Source organism: Bos mutus, chromosome 3 (genome assembly GCF_027580195.1).
Source record: "Bos mutus isolate GX-2022 chromosome 3, NWIPB_WYAK_1.1, whole genome shotgun sequence".
NCBI classification, from domain to species: domain Eukaryota; kingdom Metazoa; phylum Chordata; class Mammalia; order Artiodactyla; family Bovidae; genus Bos; species Bos mutus.
The window spans coordinates 83,614,884-83,640,712 of NC_091619.1; the positions used below are offsets into that span (position 1 = coordinate 83,614,884).

The window sequence follows — 25,829 nt, forward strand, 5'->3', positions numbered from 1 at the left end:
GAAGCACAGAACAGTGATTCCTGAGAGAAGGAAATGAGGTAAGCTCAGTTTACTGAACAAGAAAGAGGACTCCAAACTTAGCCCAGCATTCTCCTTGAGCCAAAGGAATAGAGTATGAAGTTCAGGAAGGCCAAGAAGTCTAGAATACTTGGTACAGCATAGCAGTGAGGCGAGATACCCTAAGAGGCCTTTCTAGAGACTTCCAAAGAGTTACCCTGAAGTCTTCACGTGCAAACTTGGCTAATGAATGCATTTGAGGAAACTACCCAAGGCCAGCAAAAGAAACATCAAGAGAAAAAAGAGGAGAAAATTTCAGATCTCACACAGAGTTGCTGCTGCTGCTGCTGCTGCTGCTAAGTCACTTCAGTCGTGTCCAACTCTGTGCAACCCCACAGACGGCAGCCCACCAGGCTCCCCCGCCCCTGGGATTCTCCAGGCAAGAACACTGGAGTGGGTCACAGAGAGTTGGGAATAGTTCAAATTTATACCAGTCAGAGAGGAACACATGTGGGATGGATTAGAGTCCTCAAAATGGTATTATGCTATAGTGAAACCTAATGCATTAGATGGAGAAGGCAATGGCACCCCACTCCAGTACTCTTGCCTGGAAAATCCCATGGACGGAGGAGCCTGGTGGGCTGCAGTCCATGGGGTCGCTAGGAGTCAGACAAGACTCAGCAACTTCACTTTCTCTTTTCACTTTCATGCATTGGAGAAGGAAATGGCAACCCACTCCAGTGTTCTTGCCTGGAGAATCCCAGGGATGGGGGAGCCTCGTGGGCTGCCGTCTGTGGGGTCGCACAGAGTTGGACACGACTGAAGCGACTTAGCAGCAGCAGCAGCAATGCATTAGAAACTGGAGTCTCAGAAGGAGATAAGACAAATATAGGGAAAGAAAAAAATGTTGAAAAAAATAATGGCTGTAATTTTCCAAAATTGAAAAAAACTATAAAGACATGGACCTAAGAAGTTTAATGAACTTCAAATATAAGGAATTTGAAGTAAACCATACCAAGGCTCCTTATAATCAGATTGCTTAAACTAGTAGTAAATTAAAAATCTTAAATGCACAAGAGAAAATGACAAATTACATAAAGAGCAACAAAGATAAGAATTATGACAGATTTATCATTAGACACATAAACAATAAGACTGTAGAATAACATCCTTAAAGTATTGAAGGAAAAATGATCATCCTGAAATCCTACATCCAGCAAAACTGTTTCAAAAACTGATAGAAATTAAGATGTTTTTTACACATACAAGGACTTCCTAGGTTGTGCTAATGGTAAAGAGTCTGCCTCCAGTGCAGGAGACTACGCACAAAAGATGAGAGAATTCATAACCATCAGAGCAGTACTGCAAGAAATAGTAAAAGAAGGCCTTGGGCAGAAGGAAAATAATCATTTTTAATCTGCACAAAGAAATGAAAAGTATTGGACATAATATGTCAATGAATAAAAATACAATTTCCTTATTTTAAAAAAATCTCTCTAAATAATAATCAATTGTTTAAGATAACAATAATAACAATGTACTGTGGAGTTTGTAACATAATAGAGGGCAGCATTTGACAACAGCATAAAATACTGCGAGGGGAAATAAATAAAAAAAAAGTATACACCTGTATACTCTCAGCTAAGTAGTATAATTTTGGTTGAAGGAAGAGTATTCGGTTAAAAATATGAATTGTTGTTTAGTCACTAAGTCATGTTCAACTCCTTTGTGACCCTGTGGATTATAGCCCACCAGGCTCCTCTGTCCAAGGGATTTTCCAGGCAAGAATACTGAAGGGGGTTGCCATTTCCTTCTGCAGGGGCTCTTCCTGACCCAGGGATTAAACCCAGGTCTCCTGCATCGCAGGCAGTCTCCTGCATTGGGAAGTGGGTTCTTTACCCCCTTAGCCACCTGGCAGGCCCAGAAATACTAACAGAGAAGTTTAAATTGAATAATCACATATAAATACTAAGAGTAAACCAAAAAAAGGAGGACAGGCAAACAAGAAACAAATAGGACAAGTAGAAAATAAATGCAAACAATGATGCTAGATTTAAATCCAATCATATCAATAATTACAGTAAGTATTAATGGTTCAAATGCACCAATTAACAGGCAGCAATTTTCAGATTTCATTTAAAAAGCAAAACCCAACTAAATGCTGTCTGAAATGAACCCTTTTATAATATAAAGGCAGACCCAGTAAAAGTAAAAGGATGGAAAGTGATATACCATACTAATTGGTATGAATGAAAAATAAGCTGGGATGGTTACACTAAAGTCAGACAAAGTAGATTCTACATCAAGGGGTATTGCCAGAAATTCAGTTCATCAAAAGGATATACAGACCTAAATGTTCATGCCCTCAATAACATAGTTTCAAGTTAATAAATTAAAAACATAAATCTGGAAGGTGGAATAGACAAATTCACAATTTTATTTAGAGAATTGAACATATTTCTGTCAGTAACTGACAAAAACAAGTAGACAGAAAATCAGTAAGACTATAGAAAATTTGGTTTTTCCAGTGCTCATGTATGGATGTGAGAGTTGGACTATAAAGAGGGCTGAGCGCAGAAGAATTGATGCTTTTGAAGTGTGGTGTTGGAGAAGACTCTTGAGAGTCCCTTGGACTGCAGGGAGATCCAACCAGTCCATCCTAAGGGAAATTGGTCCTGGGTGTTCATTGGAAGGACTGATGTTAAAACTGAAACTCCAGTATTTTGGCCAGCTGATGTGAAGAGCAGACTCATTTGAAAAGACCCTGATGCTGGGAAAGATTGAGGGCAGGAGGAGAAGGGGATGACAGGGGATGAGATGGTTAGATGGCATCACCAACTCAATGGACATGAGTTTGGGTAAACTCTGGGAGTTGGTGATGGACAGAGAGGCCTGGCATGCTACAGTTCATGGGGTCACAAAGAATCAGACACAACTGAGTGACTGAACTGAACTGATAGAAAACTTGGACTATATTATCAACTAACTTGATGTAAGTGGCAATTATACCCCACACAACAGCAGAATACAGATTCTTTTTAAGTGTTCATGAAATATTTAAAAGATAAACCCTATCCTGAGCCACAAAACAACTCTTAGTAAATTTAAAAGGAATAAATCATATAAAATATGTTTCCTGACGACAAAAGAAATAAATTAGAAATCAAAAAGCAAAAATAAAACAAAACCAAAAATAAAGCAAAATAAAATCCCATAATTCTCCCAACATTATAAAACTAAACAATATACTTTATAAATAACCAAAGGTCAAAGAAGAAATCACAAGGGAAATTAACAATATTTTAAACTGAATTCAAATGAAAACACAACATGCCAGTAACGTGTCTTTTTTTTCTTTTCCTTGCATTTTATATCCAATCCATCAGTAATTCATGAATAAATCAACCCTATCTTGAGAGTATGTCAAGATCCTGCTCCTTTCTCACCACCTCTATTATTACTTAACTACACCCCATCCAAGCTACCATTATGTTTCTCTTGGATTACTATAATGGCCTCGTAACTGAATTCTGCTTTTCCCTTGTTCCTAGTTTATCCTCAATACAGAAGCTACAGTGGTCTATTGAAACCTAAAACAGTTAATGTCACTGCTCTGCTTATTACACTGCAAGACGATGTTATTTCACTCAAAGGAAAAAGAAAAATGAAGTCCTCATAAAGGGCTCTACATAATCTCCCTCTCCAATTTCTCTGGCTCCACCTATAATTTCATTTGCTCATTCTGTTCCAGTCACACTGTTCTCCTCTTCTTCCTCAAACACACCAGGCACACATCCACCTTAGTACCTATCTTCTGAATGATTCCTCAACCTAGAATATTCTTTCCCCAAATATCTTCATGCTAACTCCTTCACCTCCTATAAGTTTTTGCCCAGTGTTACCTTGTTTATAGGCTTATACTAAACATTATTTAAAGTTGTAGTCCCCCCATCCTTTCTTCCCCTTAACCTGTATTCCTTTTGCTTCCTTCTATACACTTACAAACAATTAATGTATTAGGTAACTTATTGATGTATGATGTTTATTGTTGTTATAAATTAATCTCTGATAGACTATAGACTGTAGTGCCATAGGGCAGGCAGAAACTTTATTTATTGATATATCCCAAGTATATAGAGCAGTGCCTGGCACCTAGTAAGTATTTGACAAATATGTATGGAATTGAACTCAACTAGGGGAAGAATAAAGTTTCAAAATGCTGAGGAATGCAGATACATAAATTTTCCCTAGTCCTTAGCTCATGGTCAAATTGAAAAGCAGGCTTTCCCTAACCATCTCATCAAAATAATGTTCTTTGTGCTATACTCTCTCTTAGCATTCAGTAATATTCTTTCCTATCACTTATTACTATTTGTAATTATGTATTTATTTGTATGACTTGTTAATTTAATGACTCGATAGTGATCTCCTTGCTGGCAAGGATCATGACACATTATATTCCATCTTCTTGTAGGCCAGTATTTGGTACATGATAGACACAGGGTAAATATTTGATTAATCCATTTATTCATTCATCTAACAAATATTATGGAGTGCCTACTGTGTACCAATTACTATTCTAATCATTGGGAATATAGATATGAATAAAACAAAGTCCCTTCCCTTATGAAGCTTCTATTCTAAAGGGAAAGAGAAACTATAAATAGCTATGTGACATACCACATGGTGATAAAGGTTATGAGAACACCAAGTGGTAAATGGCACGTTGAGCCTAGCCAGTGAATTTCCACTAGACCAGTTTTGGACATGGGAGTTTTCCTTCTGTAAAATGTTGGAGGTAGTTGGGTGAAGGTGAGGGAGGCAGTTAAGCAGGAAAAGCAAACAAGTGGACTAAGAGCTGAGTAGAAAATCAATAAGCTAAAACTGAGACTCCCACAGGCACTGGTATAAAAGGCAAAAGTGCAAGTGTCAAAGTTCATGTTATACTTGGTACGCTTGATAGAAGTTCGGGTCCAGAACCAAGATTCCAGGAAATAGAAATATGAGGATAAGAGTGAAAGAGAACAAATGAGGTTAGGCTACTTATAATTATATGAAAATTCTCAGCTTCCTACAATTTTATGTGTATTATCAGAGAAGCACATTGATTTTTTATTCACCTATCTTTGACCTTTGAATGTTCAAGGACATCAAAACCATGAGGCCAATGAAGAATTGCGTTTATAAGTGATAAACCTGTTTCATTAAACAGTCATTGGCTAAAGCTCTTCTGTTGAATTAAATCCATTCCGTTAAGGGCTTTGTATGCAAACCTATATCCTTAAGAGATTAAAGATGCAATTTAGACATACATTTTAGAAGCTGAATGCATGAATCATTATTTTAGTACATATTGTCCATTAATCTGCTGTTCTATTGGGAACCCATTTGGAATGTGGCTGCTTACTAATTAGCAGGATTCTAGTGCTGAGCTGCTTCCTGATTAAATGTCCTTTAAAATCAATAAAACATCAGGAGGGATTATGGTGATGTGGGATTAGCCCCATCTAACCAAATAAAATGAGTTGTGTTCTTTTCTTAAACTGTCACATTGCAAGAGCTGATGAGAGGAACAATTTCGAGCATGCTGCAGCAAAGTTGTTGTTTTGTATGTCTGAGTGTGTATGTGTGTGTGTGTGTGTGTTTTAACATTGAGATTTTGTTTTTTTCCATTTGCCCACCAATTAGCAAAGACATTAGTGAATGACTGCCAGAGTAAGGCGATTTTGAGAAAGACTTGATTACGATTTCAAATCTCTACTCTGAATCACCCTTATGTAAAATGAATTCAGGTTGTGTTGGATGAAAATTATTATCCCAGTTCTTGGCCAGGAACGTGTAAATCAGAATTAGCATTTAATGTTTCTGTGTGACTTTGCAATAAATGGTAATTAAGGAGAGCAGAGACAGAACAGGAGGCAAACTAATACTCTAAAATTGTATTGGCAAAATTAAATGCTTCAAACCCAGTTTAAAACATAGGCACTCAAGCCAAATTGTGTCGGGGGAGGGGATAAATAATGAAGCTGCTATGGGTGGCTTCATAAATAGAGCGGCACAATTGACACAGCCCCAAGTAGACCTTATCGTACACATCTGGCCCATTATTGGGAGTGCAATTAGGTTGAGAAGGACTGGTCTGATAATCCCAGGAACAACCAGAGGATTTTAAGAGATAAAGGAAACATGAGGTGTCCAATTCAGCAATTACTTTTTAATGGGAATAGGAAGATTGTAAGGGAATAGGAAAATTGTGAGCTATTAGAGGTATGGTATGAAACCGCCCATTGGTTGGGTCTTGGAAACCAGATCTGGCTTTTAAGAGTTCATTAATTACAATCTTCTCTTCCAGAGCCTGTAATTCCTATGGGGTAAGAATTCTAATAGTAATATTGCTAATAAAGTTAGTAGTAGTAGTAGCCAACATTTATATAGTGCTTACTATATTCTCAGGCAATGTTCTAAGTGCTTTATAAATATTAACTCTTTTAATCCTTGCACATACTTCATGAAATAGGTACTATTACTTTTCAAATGAGGAAGCTGGAGCACTGAGAAGCTAAAACTAGTATGTAACTGATAAATGAATTCATCAGTAAGACTAAGTCAATACAGGCTCTCTAGCTTCAGGTTCTTGGCTTTTAATACACCATAACAACTCTCCTACAACTCCTATGAAATTTAAAGGCCTATACGATGGTGCCCAGGCACAGGGGCTTTAGGCAATCTGCCTGCATTTCACGGTCAGCTCTAACCTTGGGCTTGGTGCTGAACACGGGTTTGGATTTTGAGGAACTCAGTATCTTTCTGCCCTAGGACGTGTAGGAGGTGTAGGTTATGAATACAAAAGTGAAGAGGCTTTAGTTCCGGGATCAGGTATGATCCAAGGAACCCCAGGGCTTGCACGTAGCATCTCCTCACTGGTAGAGCACCTCCACTGCCCCTTCAGCCCCCATCTATGCAGAAAGGCAACATGAGCTCTGTAATCACACAGGCCTAGATGGAAATCCCAACAGTCATATGCACTGGCTTTGAGAACATGGACAAGTCACTGATTTCTCTGAACATTACATTTTCACCTGTTAAATGAAAAAAGACAAATCGTTTTGTCTAGATTTGAGAGTTTATTGCCTGTCTACCAAGTAAAGACTGAGCTTCTCACGGGTAAATGGAAGGTGAGAAGAATACAATTTAGGCTACATGATTAGGAAGATGAAAGCAGAGAAAGATGCTGCAGTTGGATGAGATTTTCCAGCAGCTGAGTTAAATAAGAACCAAGATAACCCCCTGACTCACAAGGATTGATGTATCTCCACCTACTATGTTCACAAATAGGGCTACATGCTCTACATGGCTTATCTCATTTTATATTTCCAACAGTCCTACAAATTAATGTTTTTATACCCACCTCACAGATGAATAAAATGAGGTTCAGAGTCTAGGGAAAGGCTACCCACTCCAGTATTCTGGCCTGGAGAATTCCATGGACTGTATAGTGCATGGGGTCGCAAAGAGTCAGACATGATTGAGCAACTTTCACTTTTGGAGTCCTTAAGTAAATTGTCCCCAAAGTTGGGACTCTTTAAACCTTTCTTCCTATTGTGGGTTGAATTGTATCCCCCTAAATTCATATGTTGAATCCCTAACTCCCAGCCTGTAGACCATGTATTTGAAGATAAGATCTTCAAAGAGATGACTAAGATAAGGTCATTAGAGTAAGCCTCCATCCAATCTGACTGGTGTCTTTATAAGGAGGAAATGTAGACACATAGACAGACTCCAAGGATGGGCTCTTACAGAGAAAAGACCCTGTGTTCAGTTCAGTTCAGCTGCTCAGTCGTGTCTGACTCTGTGACTCCATGGACTGCAACCCACCAAGCTCCTCTGTCCATGGGGATTCTCTAGGCAAGAATACTGGAGTGGGTTGCCATACCCTCCTCCAGGGGATCTTCCCAACCCAGGGATCAAACCTAGGTCTCCCACATTGCAGGCGGATTCTTTACCAAATGAGCCACCAGGGAAGCCCCCCCTCCCACCTTTTTTTTTCTTTTTTAAATAGCAACCCTAGCAGACTATACAGCCCCCTGCAGGCTAACAGTCTCTTCCACGGTCTTCTTTCTACCCACCTCCTTTTCCTAGAATATGTTGTGCCCCTCAGTTGGAATAGTAGATTGCAGGATTCTCAAGGGAATGGCTTCAGTGATTTAACTTTTCAAATCATGGGACTTAACCTATAATTCTACCAGTCTGAACAGAGGTGGCTCTTCGGTACTACTAAACACTCAGCGGAACTTGGTGGGACTTGTAGGAGCCAATCAGATGAGAGATGGAAAGGAGTATCTCAGAGACAGAAGGAGCAGTATGTGCCAAGATAAAAAAGCAAGCAAGAACATAACAAGTTTGGAGAACCACAGACTGTCCATTTTGTCCAGAGTATACATTTCACAAGGTAAAGAAAGGTGATGAGTTTCAGAAGGAAGTACCACACATGCTTGAGTGAATCCTGTATGAAACATCATCAAGATTATAAGGGTGTTTCTATAAAATAGCCCCCATTTTGAGTTGTTACTATGGTTAGACTTTTGGGTTTTGTGTTAATATATAGGAGTTTTGTGTAAAATGTCATCTCCTTCAGAGATGACATTTTAATTTTATTAAAATTCCAATGAACAAATGAAGTGGCAAGAAAAAAAAATACCAGAAGCAAAAACTAATAGCCACTCTAATGTCAGAAGCTAGAAAGAATCTCCACTGGCTAAGAACAATGGAATCTGGGAAAATCTTGGTGCCCCAAGCTTTGTCCTGCCTACTTATGGAAAGTGCCAAGAACAGAAGATATTTTTGTCCCTTCACCACAGTCTTCTCCTTGATTTGGAGGCCCCAAGTCTTAAGCAACCAGAAAAGTACATAGGTACTACTTTCTGTATCTGTTTGAGTACAGTTCCTTCCTCTCCTTCTCTCATCCAAGTTTACATACCAGTACACTTTGGAAGGAATGATGCTGAAGCTGAAACTCCAGTACTTTGGTCACCTCATGCAAAGAGTTGAATCATTGGAAAAGAATCTGATGCTGGGAAGGATTGGGGGCAGGAGGAGAAGGGGACGACAGAGGATGAGATGGCTGGATGGCATCACTGACTCAATGGACGTGAGTCTGAGTGAACTCCGGAAGTTGGTGATGGACAGGGAGGCCTGGCATGCTGCGATTCATGGGGTTGCAAAGAGTTGGACACGACTGAGCGACTGAACTGAACTGAACTGAACTGAACACTTACCCTCATACTACTTCTCTGTATCTGTGCAGAGATCACAACTCCTAGGAATAACAGAGCATAAAGTTGGTGTGAGGAAGGCAGAAATGGCTAAGCTCGGCTGTGGTATTTGTATCTGGTGAAATGTCATCCTAGAAATGTAACATCATGTAGGTGGGAGCAGAAAGAGGTGCTCCCTGGTAGTTGTGTATGTTGGGAAGTGTGTGAAAAATGAATATACAGAAATGTCAGAGTTGAGAGTCCAGAAGAGGGGCGCTCTCATGCCCCACGATACTAGAACTCAACAGTAAGGAAGATTCCTCTTTCTTGGTAAGAAGCCCTCCCAACCCCTCTTTCCTTTCTCTAAAAAGTGTGTTCTCTTTCCCTTGCTGTCTGGGCACTTGAGCAGGGCTCACCATGATTGGAGACCACAAATTACAAATTTCTGCTGCTGCTGCTGCGTCACTCCAGTCGTGTTTGACTCCGTGTGACCCCATAGACACCAGCCCTCCAGGCTCCCCCGTCCCTGGGATTCTCCAGGCAAGAACACTGGAGTGGGTTGCCATTTCCTTCTCCAGTGCATGAAAGTGAAAAGTGAAAGTGAAATTGCTCAGTTGTGTCTGATCTTCAGCAACCCCATAGACCGCAGCTTTCCAGGCTCCTCCGTCCATGGGATTTTCCAGGCAAGAGTACTTTACTGATCCTGAATAAACCTGCCTTTGCTGGAGAAATATCTGGCAGTCTGTTTCAGGTTAACAAGTGTACCCATTATGACACTCTATACCAACACAGTGTCTCATATCCAACAGTTGTGATGGGAAGATCCCACCTCTGAAGTGGTCCCAACTGAGAGGCACCAGGAAAATGTCTAAGGAGCACCAAATGGTAGGAGTTGTCACCGCCCCTTGACTGAGGGGCTGGATGAGCAGTGAGTAGGGCCAAAGGAAACCTATTAAATTCTCCTACTGTGCTGTACTGAATGTGAACAGTTTCTCATTTGACACCAAATAAAGAGAAAACCCCAACATATGAGGCCTAATTTTTAAAAATACTGTAGAACAAGGAAAGTAACCATGATCCTGCAGACTCCAAATAACAGCAAACTTCTGAAAATGATTTACTCTAGAAACTAGAAAACATTTAGAAAGACATTGGTATTCTCTATAGGATATAAAGAGCCATGTCTCTGTTGAAATGAATTGGAAAGTAATAAGCATAATGAGATTAAAAGACTATTAAAATGAAATGCAAAAAGCACTAAAGTGAAAAGAAGAAATTAAACTGAACTTGGTGAAATGTGGCTAGGTTCAAGGAAACTGAAACTTCTACAGCATAATGAAGAGGTAGCTGGGATTATAACTATGTTTGGTGATGGATGTTACCTAGACTTATTGTGACCATTTTGCAATCCACACATATTGAATCATTATGTTGTATACTCGAAGCTAATATTTTATATGTCAATTATATCTCAATTTAAAAAGTATAATACAATCAAGGAAAGCTGAATATCGCTAGATATTCTATGATATTAAGACACTTATTTAAATGTTTAGGTCAACAAACCTTTTTTATAAAGGGTCACACAGTAAAATTTATAGGCTTTGTGGGTGTATAGTCTGTTGCAACTATTCAACTATGTCGTTGTAGCCTGAAAGCAGCCAAAAACAATACATAACAAATAGCCAGGACTGTATTTTAATCAAATATTACTTACAAAAGAAAATGTGATAACCAGAAATTAATGATTAGCAAAATTAACACTAAAATAAATCTAATTCAGAACATCAGAATTGAGAAGTTTACACAATATCTAGAGGAAAAAATGAAAAAGGATAGTAGAGATAAAAGAATAAGAATAGAGACTGAACTAAGATGCTTGATATTGTGGAATGAGAAACTAGAAGAACTGACAAGACATTAAAGACAAGACATTAAACAAAAGGTCACAGCTAAAAAAACTTTGCAGAAGTAAGAAAAAAGAAAAACCCTGTGTACAGACAATGAATTCATTAAGATATAAACTAAATTAAGAAAAAAAAAAAAGCATCCATGTTTCTGCTGACAAAACTTTTGTGCTACTGAGACAACGTGAATTATTTAAGCATGTAGCCAAAACAAAATTAAACTAAATCAAAGCAAATGAATTTAAAAATAATTATAAATATATCCAAATAAGACTGACCTCATACTTCTGCAAAGTGGACCAGTGGAAAGGAGGAACCTCTAATATGGAGGACCAACTATAAATTATACATGAATTTTTGACTGGGCAGAGAGTTAGCACCCCTAACACACCCCACCCCTCATCACACTGTTCAAGAGTCAACTGTAGTTTGCTTCTTTCAATCTGGCATTTAAACACCATAATAAAGTTTAAAGTTAAAAAATAAAAGCTACAATAATAAACATCAGAAGACCCTGGAACCATGTTCATGGAATTCTAAAGGGGGGAAATATAACTGAAACCAAGTTATATTACATTTCATGTGTAAGGCCATAGAGTTAAGGGTGCAGGATTTGGAGTCAGAGTTTAAATCCTGGCTGCCCCATTAATCAGCATGTCCACAGCCAAGTCATTTACATGTCTCATGAGATGGTTGTCTCAATTAAATGAGAGAATGCACACAAGAGACTCAGAATGCTCATGAAAGGCCATTTTTAAAGTTTGAATGACATTAGAATTTGAACTCGGATCTGCCTGAATCTAGAATCAGGTTCACAGACCTTGTCCTTCAATCCTGACCTCTCTGACTCAACGTGGGGCATCTGGCACCTGCTACTGTGCTTAGAATTATATTGCCTTTTGTGGCAGCAAAAACCCATTGCTATGTTTAAGATGTCAAGGGCTCTTTGGAGGTCCTAGAGTAATGTAAAGAATATGGGATAAAGAAGATATTTTATTAGAGGACCTTAAGGATTTCATTGGTCATATATCACTTAAATCAGGCAGTGTCCAAGTTCAGTACTTAGAAAATATGTCCTGTAATTTCCTTCCCCTTCTATCAGCAAATATTCAAGAAGGGGCATGAGAGTGTCTGGTGCCATTTTGTCCAGAAACCTTGCCAAATATTTGCTAACTTCTAACAGCTCTAAAAAATAAATGTTATACAATGTGGAAATATCAATAGATCTGGGTTTTTGTTGTTGTGTTGTTGTTCAGCAGGTCAGAAGATGTAGCCTTAAGCCTGGCCCTCCTAAGAGGAAGGAATTTCAAGAAGTGTAGCAGACAGGAGATGCTTCTCTTTAAGTTTATTTCCAGATCTGTGCTAATATCAGATCTTTGTATGTTAATTAAAATTCCTAGAGAGTGCTACTTTTCCAACCTTCTTTTCCATGCCTAGCCCTTGTAGCCGCTGATGTAATCATCAGCTTATCTGGCTGGTGGTTCTGCTTACCTATGCCTTGTCTGTTCTTGTACCCAAAGTGACATGAAGCTCTGGAGGTTATATTTTCTACACTGACAAAGAACTTTTCTGACTTGTGATGCCAGGTATAGAAAAGTTTTATTAAGTATAAGCAAAATGAACTAGTTACATATCTAATGAATTCATGGAGGTTCCTTAAAAATATTAAAAAGCTACCATAAAGCTTAAGTATTAAAAAGCTACCATAAAGCATAAATATTAAAAAGCTAGCATAAACCCAGCAATCCTACTCCTGGGCATGTATCTAGAGAAAGTCAGAGTTTGAAAAGATCCATGCACCCCATTGTTCATTGCAGCACTATTTACAGTAGCCACGAAACAGAAGCAACCTAAATGTCCATCAGTAGATGAATGGATAAAGAAGATGTTACAAAGTAATATTACTCAGCTATAAAAAGAATGAAATAATGCCATTTGCAACAACACGGATGAACCCAGAGATCATCATACTAAGTGAACCATGCCAAAAAGAGAAAAAGAAACAGAATATGATATTGCTTATGTGTGGAATCTGAGGGGGGGGGGGAGATACAAGTGAACTTATACAAAACAGAAGTAGATCCATAGACACAGAAAACAAATTTATGATTACCAAAGGGGAAAGGAATGGAGGAATAAATCAGGAATTTGGGATTAATATATGCACACTGCTATATATAAAGCAAAGAAGAACTAAAGAGCCTCTTGATGAAGGTGAAAAAGAAGAGTGAAAAAGCTGGCTTACAACTCTCAACATTCAAAAAACTAAGATTATGGCATCTGGTCCCATCACTTCATGGCAAATAGATGGGGAAACAATGAAAACAGTAACAGACTAAATTCTTGGGCTCCAAAATCACTGCGATGGTGACTGCAGCCATGAAATTAAAAGTCACTTGCTCCTTGGGAGAAAAGCTATGACCAACCTAGACAGCATGTTGAAAAGCAGAGACATTACTTTGCCAACCAAGGTCCATATAGTCAAAGCTATGGTTTTTCCAATAGTCATGTGTGGATGTGAGAGTTGGACCATAATGAAAGCTGAGCACTGAATAATGGATGCTTTTGAACGTGATGTTGGAGAAGACCCTTGAGATTCCCTTGGACTGCAAGGAGATCAAACCAGTCATTCCTAAAGGAAATCAGTCCTGAATATTCATTGGAAGGATTGATGCTGAAGCACCAATTCTTTGGCCACTTGATGTGAAGAGCTGACTCATTAGAAGAGACCCTGATGCTGGGAAAGATTGAAAGCAGGAGGAGAAGGGGACAACAGAGGATGAGATGGTTGAATGGTATCACTGACTAGATGAACATGAGCTTGAGCAAGTTCTGGGAGATGGTGAAGGACAGGGAAACCGGAAGTGCTGACGTCCACGGGGTGGCAAAGAGTCAGACATGACTGAGCAACTGAACAACAACAGTATATGACATAGATAACCAACAAGGACTACTATATAGCACAGGGAACTATACTATACTAGACAGGAATTATATAGTAATAACCTGTAAGGGAAAAAAATCAGAAAAAGTGTTTGTACATGTACATCCATGCATGCATGCTAAGTTGCTTCAGTTGTGTCCAGCTCTATGTGACGCTGTGGACCATAGCCCACCAGGCTCCTCTGCCCATCAGGATTCCCCAAACAAGAATACTAGAGCGGGTTGCCATGTCCTCCTCCAGGGGATCTCCTCGACTGAGGGATCAAACCCACGTCTCTTCTGTCTCCTGCACTGGTATATAAGTTCCTTACCATACCACCACCTGGGAAGCCTAAATATATATACATATATGTGTGTATGTGTGTGTGTGTGTATTTATAAATCAACTATACTTCAATTAAAAATAAAGAGAATAAAATCACATGACATTAAAACTCTTCTAGACAACGTAGGACATATTCTCACAACTGGCTGTTTATATTTGCTTGGCTTCTGATGGGCAAAGAGGTGCTAAAAATTCTTTTCACTTAAAGTTCAGTTGCTACCAACAGAACTGTCTTGCTAGCATAAACAAACAAACAAAAAAATACTTCAAAAAGATACAAAGTCACACACAAAATTAGGGAATAATGAAACTTTGGGAAGCGTTGAAACCAAAAAATAAGGAGAAACACAGAGACAGAGAGTGGGAGAGAGGAAAGAAGGGAGAGAAGGATGGGAAAAGTGATAGATAGAGATTAATTAGACAGTTTGGATCACAACATTGGCTAGAGAAGGGTATAGGACATTGATTGTAGCCCAATATCCTAGAGAAGCATATTTTTATATAAATTGAGAATGGATGCTGGGCAAGCAAATGTAAGTTATTTTTCCTACCAAAGTGTTCCTAAATTACTTGTAAGTTTTAAATGACTCCCTGATTATCACATGCCCACACATTGCTCAATGCAATTTCTGCTTGGGGATTTCACTAAATATTGTCTATTTGCACTTAGCACCCATTTCTATCCCCTTCTATGTTCTTTCCCATGTTGTAATACTTCCCATACTTGAGAAGCCTATAAAGAACATTTCCAAAGCTCCCTTGACATTGAGGTTCTGGAATTGATTTAAGTTCCATCACTGGGATGCCACTGCATGAGATTTGAAAGGCAGAAAGAGTGGTGAGAGGGGCAGGGACGTTTTAGTATATATTACTTTCCTGCAGCAGTAGCAACTCCAGACCCTCAGTTTTTGCAGTGGCCAGAATGCCATCTATACTGTCTAGTCACCAAACTCATGGTCAAGGGCAACTGAGACATCAGCTAGAATTTCCTGCAGTTCCCTGGACTCTGGACTACATCTACTGAGACCTAACCTTTAGCCCATGGGCAGAAACCAACCTCCATTCTACTAGCCCCTGAAATCATTTTATGGGCATTTAATTTCCATTTCTAGAAGAAACATCTAAGAAGAAAAGAAAGAAAGAAAATGAAGTCTCTCAGTTGTCCAGCTCTTTTTCACCCCATGGATTGTAGCCCGCCAGGCTCCTCTGTCCATAGAATTTTCCAGGCAAGAATACTGGAGTGGGTTGCCATTTCTTTCTCCAGGGGATCTTCCCGACCCAGGGATCAAACTCGGGTCTCCTGCATTGCAGGCAGACTCTTTACCGTCTGAGCCACCAGGGAATCCCTGAGACACATAAAGTAGCTTCCATTTCCTTCACTGCACCCCTAATGATAGAGGCATCTAAAAATTCCTATGATAACACAGTCTATATAACTTTTAAGGTTTTCTGTACATTCTTTCAGAGCTTCCTACTTTGATCACAGATACTATGTTTCCTTTTCTTGCATAGATGGGAGAATTTTGTTGAGTGGTTGGGCAGAGCTTCCTCTGATTTGTCATCTGATTTTCCTCCAGGTGAGTCTGGTTATTTTGTTCCTTAAGAGACCTCCCATTCCCAGAGCTCTTGTTGATGCTGTGACTTAGCTCCAATGGTCTGTTCATTGGATTTCACCTCATTGCTCCGAGAAATGTAAATGGCTTACCAGTGATGAAAAATTAAGAGTGAAGTTTGCATTAATGGCTATTTTTTAAGGTCAGTTAGATCATAAAAGGCATAATTCCCAGGTTTGTTTTTTTTTAATTAAAGAGTTTATTTATTTATTTTTAATTGAAGGTTAATTGCTTTTCAATATTGTGTTGGTTTCTACCAAACATCAATATGAACCAGCCATAAGTTTACCCATGTCCCCTCCCACTTGAACATCCCTCCCACATCCCTCCCCATCCCAGCCTCTCTAGGTTGTTACTGGGCCCTGGTTTGGTTCCCTGAGTCATACAGCAAATTCCTATTGGCTATCTATTTTACACATGGTAAAATAGCTGTTTTTATGTTTCCATGTTACTCTCTCCATACATCCCACTCTCCCTTCCTCCCCCACCCCAGCTGTGTCCATATGTCTGTTCTCAGTATCTGTGTCTCCACTGCTGCTCTGCAAATAGGTTTACCAGTACCATCTTTCTAAATTCCATATCTATGCATCAGTATATGATATTTGTTTTTCTCTCTCTGACTTACTTCACTCTGTATAATAGGCTCTAGGTTCATCCACCTCATTAGGACTGACTCAAATGTGTTCCTTTTTATGGCTGAGTAATATTCTATAACATACATGTACCACAGCTTCTTTATCCATTCATTCATGTAGTATATCATGAAGCATTATCTAGAAATAGTCCTTTAATATGGATGTAGTTCATTTATAAAAGAAGTTGATATAACTTATTAGAATTTCAGTTGTATAGTCCCTTAGATCTGGGAATCCTATAGCTAGGTACTTTCCCTACTAATATCTCACCAAAAAGCTCTCCAAGATTTATATACAGTGGTGTAATTTTTGTGTGTTCTGTGTGCTTAGTCACTCAGTCATGTCTGACTCTTTGCAACCCCATGGACTATAACCTGCCAGGCTCCTCTGTCCATGAGGATTCTCAAGGCAAGAATACTGGAGCAGAGAGCCATTTCCTTCTCCAGGAAATCTTCCTGATCCAGAGATCAAACCTAGGTCCCCACATTGAAGGAGGATTCTTTACCTTCTGAGCCACCAGGGCAGCCAAGATCCTTCAAGGACCATTTTATTAAATTACAGTATATCCAATTAATATAACTATGCAGCTATAAAATCACATGGCTGATCTAATACAGGAAGATTTCCAAGATATATTATTAAGTGAAATGATGAAGATGAATTGAGCAAAATATTTAGCAATTAACAAGTGTTAAATATGACAGGTGAAAAAATATGCATTGATACTAATCTGTTGTTGCAATTCTCTATTTAGTACATCCATCAACCATTTACTGGTTACCCTTTGGATCAAAATACAAGGTACTGAGAGTTTGGTGGGAAGTGTAGTGTATCAGTTTGCACTCCAGTGAAAAACAGAAACCTCACTAGGTATTTCAAACAAAGGGAATGTATAGCCCGTGGTTGAGGGATTGGTCATTACCCATAATTAGAAGACTGAAAGCACAAAATGAGAATAATGAGTGTATTCATTTCCCTAGGGCATTTGTCATAACGAAGTCAGAAACTGAGTGGTCTAAAATAACAGAACTTCTTCTCTCATGGTTCTGGGCACTAGAGTGAGAAATCAGGGTGTCAGGAGGGCCATGCTCCCTCTCAAGGCTCTAGGACAGAGTGTTTCCTTGCCTCTTCCAGCTTCTGGTGGCCCCAGGCTGTTCTTGGCTTATGGTTACAACTACAATCTCTGCCTCTGTCTTCCTATGGCCTTCTTCCCTCTCTGCCTCTCTTTTGTACCCATGTCTAAATCCTCCCTCTCTTTCCTTGTACAAAGACACTACTGTTCATTCAAGTTTGGGCCCACCCAAATCCATAATGATGTCATCTTAACTTGATTACATCTTAAGTTGTTTTCAAACAGGGCCTTATTAACAGGTTTCAGTGGTACCTGTTTAAAGGATATATTTCAACCCATGACCATGAGATAACCCAGATATTAGTAACTATAGAAAGCAGCTATCATCCTTAGGGCTGAAGGAACATAGAGAAAGGTGTACTATTAGCAGAACCAAGAATCTCATAGGGTGATTGTAAGTCTAACAAACAAAAAATGCTGGTCAGTGTTACACTCTAGAGCAACAGGAGTGCAGTGGTGCTGTTGCTGCATTGTTGTGACAGCCTGTGGCTTACTGAGAAACAAAAGTCTTGGTTTCTTCCCATTCCTATACTGCTGGAGCTATGATTATTAAATGCTGTTAGGCACCGGGTGGGCCATTTTGTTTGTTGGTTCTTTAGCTCAACAGGTAAGTGTCATAAAAGGAAAGAAGGGATATTATAAGAAACTAAAGACAGCTATGCATTTGGAGTGTGTAGAACTGTGAATTTTCTCATTCCCATTTTCATTAGAAGATTCTATGATAACCTGATTAAAATGATTCATTTTCATATATACTGCCTCATATTATAAACTTGATCACATCTGGAATCACAAAAATTCTATGAACTTGCTTTTAATGTGCATATGATATTTGCATATCACATAAATACTTAATGTCTGTAACTTAGACTAAGGACTAGAATCTTGGCAAGGTCAACCAGAAGACAAGATAAAATACAAAATAATATTTCTTTGAAGGCTATTATTTGGAATTCAAATTGAACAACCAGATAGAAAAGAGGAAAATCCCCTCTGTATAAGAAGTTAACATCTCATAAAATCTCTAAAATTATCCATACAAAATGTTTCCAGCATTCAATTAGAAACCATCAGCAATGGTATAAGAGAGGATATGGATTTTCAAATAACTGTAATTAATACATTTGAGAAAATTAATAAGATGGAGAATTTTCAGCAAATAATTTGAACCTATAAAAAATATATAGGACAAAAAAATTTTAAAATAACTAAATTTTAAAACTCAATAGATGGGTTTAACAAAAGACTGGGCATATCTGAAGAGAGAATTATTGAACTAGAATATGATTCAGTAGGAAATATTCACATTGAAGTATGAATGAGAAAAAGAGTATATAAAAGATATATAGGAAATGGTGACAATATCCAACATACATGTAATGAGGAGGACGAGAGTAGAGCTGAAGCAAGATTGAAGAAAATTATGACTGAAAATTGCCAACAGTGATAAAATATCTCAAGCCATAGATCCAAGAGATGCTGAAAACTCCCATAAAGACAAATACCAAAGAGCTCAGACCCTCCAGATACATATGTTATAATATCTAAAGTAGTATTTTACAAAAATGAAGTACGACTCAACTTTGAATCTCTTCACAATGGAGCTGGTGAAGTGAGGGAGAAGAAGAGGGGAAGCAGGAAGCAAGGAACAGGGCTATCTCATGACTGCAGATGGGAAATTAGAAGGGAATGATGGTCGCCTTGGAGACTCATTGATCCCCCAAAACATTTATTGAGGGCCCATTACTCAAGATAACATAGAAAAATGGCTGAGTTTAACCTCCCTCTTATTAAGGGTAAAAAAAAAAATCCATAGTAATTTCTACTTAGAACTACTTATACTGAAGGAACAGAAAAGCCAGATTTTTGGTTTATGTAACTGAAAACTCTGGCAGCAGCAAGAGCTAAAATGGTTTTATCTAGCCATTGGGCTTCCCTTGTGGCTCAGCTGGTAAAGAATCTGCCTTCAATGTGAGAGACCTGGGTTCGATCCCTGGGCTGGGAAGATCCCCTAGAAAAGGGAAAAGCTGCCCATTCCAGTATTTTGGCCTGGAGAATTCCTAAGCCCATGGTGTTGAAAAGAGTCTGATATGACTGAGCGACTTTCACTTCAAGTGTCAGATCAAGAATCTGCTCTCTGGCTCTCTGCCTTCTTAATCTGGTGTTAGCATCATCTTCAGGCTCTAACTGTTGGTGTCCAACTGCACTGGGCACCCCTGTAATAGCAGAATAGCTCTGGGAGCTAGGCTTATCATCCCTCCACAGCACTTTCTTTTGGGAGGTCCTGCCAAGAGGGAGAGAACTTTACTAAGAAACTATAGCAGATTGTTGTTCAGTTGCTTAGCTGTGTCTGACTCTTTGCGACCCCCATGGACTGCAGAACACAAGGCTTCTCTGTCCTTCACTATCTCCCTGAGTTTGTTCAAATTCATGTCCATTGAGTTGGTGATGCTATCCAACCATCTCATCTTCTGTCGCCCTCTTCTCCTTTTACCTTCAGTCTTTCCCAGCATTCAGTGAGCCAGCTCTTCATATCAGATGGCCAAAGTATTGGAGCTTCAGCATCAGTCCTTCTAATGAATATTCAGGGTTGATTTCCTTCAGGATTGACAAGTTTGATTTTCTTGCAGTCCAAGGGACTCTCAAGAGTCTTCTCCAGCATCACAATTTGAAAGCATCAATTCTTCAACACTCAACCTTCTTTATGGCCAACTCTCATATCCATACACGACTACTGGAAAAACCATAGCTTTGACTAGACAGACCTTTGTCAACAAAGTGATGCCTTTGCTTTTGAATACACTGCCTAGGTTTGCCATAGCTTTCCTTACAAGGAGCAAGCATCTTTTAATTTCATACACGCACGCGCGCACACGCACACACACACACACACACACACACACAGGGCTTCCATAGTAGCTCAGTGGTAAAGAATCCACCTGCAATGCAGGAGACATGGGTTTGACCCCTGGGTTGGGAAGATCCCCTCGAGAAAGAAATGGCAACCCACTCCAGTATTCTTGCCTGGGAAATCCCATGGAGAGAGGAGCCTGGAAGGCTACAGTCCATGGAGTCACAGAGAGTCAGACACATCTTAGCAACTAAACCACCACTATGGCTTTTCAGATGCCTTTACACTCTAAGTTGTTACAGGGTATTCAATATAGTTCCCTGTGCTATACAGCAGGTCCTTACTGTTTATCTACCAATCTCAAATAACCAATTTATTCCTCCCCACCCTTTCCCCTTTGATAACCTTAAATTTATTTTCTATGTCTGTGAGTTTTTATAAGTTTTATAAGTTCTATTTTATAAAAGTTCATTTGTATCACTTTCTGTTTTATAAATTTATTTGTATCACATTTTTAGATTCCACATGTATTTTGTCTTTCTCTTTTTTACTTACTTCACTTAGTATGATAATCTCTGGGTCCATTCATGTTGCTGAAAATGATATTATTTAATTTTTTAATCTGTTTTTATCTATGACTTTATTTTAGGTTTACCTGGGAATTTTCTAGAAGTCCCAAACTGGGTTCTCACCCCATAGAAATTCTGATATAATTGGTCTGGTGTGACACCTAGGCACTGGTAATTTTTAAAGCTCTCCAAGTGGGAGCATTTTAGCACTAGTGCTGAAGACCACTGATTTCGTTATTAGTGGGTGGTGTGGGGAGAGATGGTAGGGCTGGCTGTGTAACTCTCAGAATCCACTGGAAGCCCTGTAAAACCTGGCCCTTGCAACACCTGGAGATCTCTAGAAGCCAGCTTGGCCTATTTCCTCCAATGCAAATCTTCAAGGCAGACTAGACAGATGGTTATTATTTGTCCTTCCTGCTGTGTTAGAAAGAAAAAAAAAATCATCCCTATCTTGGATTTCTCAATTTCCACATGTGAAAACCATTACCTTTTAAAATATGCTTATAGGCATTATGAAGGGGAAAGGAAAGCTTAAAAGAAACCAAGGAAACAAGCCTGCATTTTCTCCTTATGGGACTTTTAGAAATGCCAACAATAGAGAAACTGGACTGGGACAAACTCTATGTTCTAGATGTTATATTAAAAAGAATAATGCATGTGAAAAATTCCTGGCACATAATGTAAAGTTCTCTTTTCTGGAGAAACTAGATTGCTTAAGATCACATAATAGTAACACAATGACAAACAATACTACATTGCATTGGGCATCTTCCCTGTGTTAAGCATTTTTATGTAGGTAATTTTTAATTACCTATACAGATCATAATTTCAAAATGCAATTATCATTCCCTTTTCACAACTGACAAGACTAGGATCTGAAAGCTTGCAGCTGGTAAAGGGAAACATCTGGATTATATTAATAGCATTTGTACCTGACACCAAAGTTCACCTACAGCATCTGGGTTAGATATGGAAGAATAGAGAAAAATCCTTCCTCCTATAGGGCCTGCAAAGGAATGGGAGACACAGAAATATACAATCAGTGGTTTTATTTTCCAAACTTCAAATTAAGGTCACATGATCATCCATTTTACATGCATTGAGTACTTATTCTCATGCTGGGTTCTGGGCCTTCAGAGATTATGAAATCACATTGCCCTCTCCATCAAGAGACTATGGGAGAAGATTCATAATGATTTGTAAGTGCAATGTTAAGAGTCTAACAAAAGGCTTTTTAATCCAATTTGTTTATTTTATAAGCATCCTTACATAGATAGCTCCTAGTTAATGTTTACTGAGTACTTGCTATGCTCCAAGTATTTGCTTTACATTTTCTAGTCCATTTAATCTTCACGGTAACCTATAGATGGCATTATCCCCATTTTACAGAAGTGGAAACAGACACCAAGAGGACAAGTTCCTTGCCCCAGATCATGCAACTAATAGAGAAAAGAGTCAAGCCAGGACTCAAACCCAAGGGATCTGGCTTCAAATCCTCTATTCCCCCACCATTAGGTTATACTATCGACTTCTACCTTTTTAAAAAATTCATTGATTGAATTGTTTTATTGAAAATAGCAACAGCCAACTCAGAAACAATAGGTATTTGCTAATGGCATATTTGGGGCTTCCCTGGTGTCTCAGCAGTAAAGAATCCACCTGCAATGCAGGAGCCACAGGAGATGTGGGTTTGATCCCTTGGGATTGGGAAGATAGAGGCAACCACCTCCAGTATTTGTGCCTGGAGAACCCCATGGAGAGAGAAGCCTGGTGAACTATAGTCCATAGAGTTGCAAAGAGTCAGGTACAACTGAAGTGACTAAGCACACACACAATGGCATATTTGAATTATGCAGTAAATATTGAAGCTGAAGCTCCCAGAAATCTGTGCTGTGTAGCTGTCATATGAATTTGTACAGTAAAGAAGTTGCCAAGTCTGATGACAGATGTTGAGTGATGAATGAATGATGCCCACAATAAGCCTTAGTGGACTTAAACTGAAGGTCTTTATGTCTTTTTCCTACTTCCTAAGGAAATTTCTTCTATTCATGAAGGCAGCAGCCAGAGCAAGTAGTATGTGGGTCATAAAATCCCCTGGGGTAGGGATGCCATACTCTTCCCATATAGGACCTCTGACCATAGAAAGGAACAAGAAAGGGGAAGACAAAAGTTTTACCTGATCCCTCAAGTGCAAACTCGAATGGAAAGGGAGGTGGAAGTGCTTCATTCTCTAAGAGGCAAGACCACAGGAAAAGGCCCCTTGCCACTCCCCAAACTGGAAAAGCCCTTTTCATTCAGGGAAGTTCAACAGGCTGTTATCTCTGTTTATCTGGAACTCTCTGCTCTATGCACATGCCCACCATGTTTTGTTTTGTTTTGTTTTAATTTTTTAAAATTAATATATTTTAATTGGAGGCTGATTTACAATATACAATATTATGGAGGGTTTTGCCATACATTGACATGAATCAGCCACGGGTGTACATGTGTCCCCCATCCCAAATCCCCCTCCCTCCTCCCTCCCCACCTCATCCCATCCCTCTGGGTTGTCCCAGTGCACCAGCTTTGAGTGCCCTGTTTCATGCATTGAACTTCCATTCTTCTTTCCCATCTATTACACATATGGTAATATACATGTTTCAATGCTATTCTCTCAAATCATCCCACCCTCACCTTTTCCCACAGAGTCCAAAAGTCTGTTCTTTATATCTGTGTCTCTTTTGCTGTCTTGCACATAGGGTCATTGTTACCATCTTTCTAAATTCCATATAAATGTGTTAATATACTGTATTGGTGTTTTTCTTTCTGACTTACTTCACTCTGTATAATAGGCTCCAGTTTCATCTACCTCATTAGATCTGACTCAAATGTGTTCTTTTTAATATTCCATTGTGTATATGTACCACAGCTTTCTTATCCATTTGTCTGCCGATGGACATCTAGGTTGCTTCCATGTCCTAGCTATTGTAAACAGTGCTGCAATGAACACTGGGGTACACATGTCTCTTTCAATTCTGGTTTCCTCAGTGTGTATGCCCAGCAGTGGGTTTGCTGGGTCGTATGGCAGTTCTATTTCCAGCTTTTTAAGGAATCTCCACACTGTTCTCCATAGTTGCTGTACTAGTTTGCATTCCCACCAACAGTGTTAGAAGGTTCCCTTTTCTCCACACCCTCTCCAGCATTTATCGTTTATAGATATTTTGATGGCAGCCATTCTGACCAGCGTGAGATGGTACCTCATTGTGGTTTTGATTTGCATTTCTCAAATAATGCATTTGCAAATGCATTTGCATTTCTCAAATTGCATTTCTCTGATAATGAGTGATGTTGAGCATCTTTTCATGTGTTTGTTAGCCATCTGTATGTCTTCTTTGGAGAAATGTCTGTTTAGTTCTTTGGCCCGTTTTTTCATTGGGTCGCTTATTTTTCTGGTATTGAGCTGCATGAGCTGCTTGTATATTTTTGAGATTAATTCTTCATCAGTTTTTTTGTTTGCTATTATTTTCTCCCATTCTGAGGGCTGTCTTTTCACCTTGCTTATAGTTTCCTTCATTGTGCAAAAGGTTTTAAGTTTTATTAGGTTCCATTTGTTTATTTTTGCTTTTATTTCCATTACTCTGGGAGGTGGGTCATAGAGGATCTTGCTGTGATTTATATCAAAGTGTTCTGCCTATGTTTTCCTCTAGGAGTTTTATAGTTTCTGGTCTTACATTTAGATCTTTAATCCATTTTGAGTTTATTTTTGTGTATGGTGTTAGAAAGTGTTCTAGTTTCATTCTTTTACAGGTGGTTGACCAGTTTTCCCAGCACTACTTGTTAAAGAGATTGTCTTTTTTCCATTGTATATTTTTGCCTCCTTTGTCAAAGATAAGGTGTCCATAGGTCTGTGGATTCATCTCTGGGCTTTCCATTTTGTCCCACTGATGTGTATTTCTGTCTTTGTGCCAGTAGCATACTGTCTGGATGACTGTAGCTTTGTAGTATAGTCTGAAATCAGGCAGGTTGATTCCTCCAGTTCCATTCTTCTTTCCCAAGATTGCTTTGGCTATTTGAGGTTTTTTGTGTCTCCATAAAAATTGTGAAATTATTTGTTCTAGTATTGTGAAAAATACCATTGACAGCTTAATAGGGATTGCATTGAATCTATAGATTGTTTGGGGTAGTATACTCATTTTCACTATATTGATTCTTCCAATCCATGAACATGATATATTTCTCCATCTATTTGTGTCATCTTTGCTTTCTTTCACCAGTGTTTTATAGTTTTCTATATATAGGTCTTTTGTTTCTTTAGGTAAATTTATTCCTAAGCACTTTATTCTTTTTGTTGCAATGCCACCATCACTTTTGCCTGGAAACTCCTATTCACCCTCAGGTCCCCAGTTTAAGTGTCACTTCCTCCAAGAAGCCTTCTCTGATCCTCCACCACTCCTACCCCTAGCCCAAAAGAAATTTAGTTTCACATTTTCCTTTGTTGTGTTTATGGTAGTTTGTAATTAAATAATAACCTTGAGTGATTATTTAGCACTTACCTCCCCTTTGTGAGCTTCATCAGGGCAGTAATTAGATCCTTCTTATCCACCAGTATATCCCCATCACCCCATAC

General features: G+C 38.9%; 1 protein-coding gene across 3 annotated transcripts in view; it reads left to right on the forward strand.

Moving 5' to 3' along the window:
• C3H1orf87 (chromosome 3 C1orf87 homolog) overlaps window positions 1-25,829 on the forward strand; it is an 83,108-nt gene that overhangs the window by 43,086 nt on the left and 14,193 nt on the right. For all 3 annotated transcript variants that reach the window (XM_005891229.2, XM_070367938.1, XM_070367939.1), the window contains exon 9: window positions 15,936-16,000. In XM_005891229.2, the coding sequence (XP_005891291.1) occupies window positions 15,936-16,000 (65 nt within the window). The remainder of the gene's footprint in view (window positions 1-15,935; window positions 16,001-25,829) is intronic.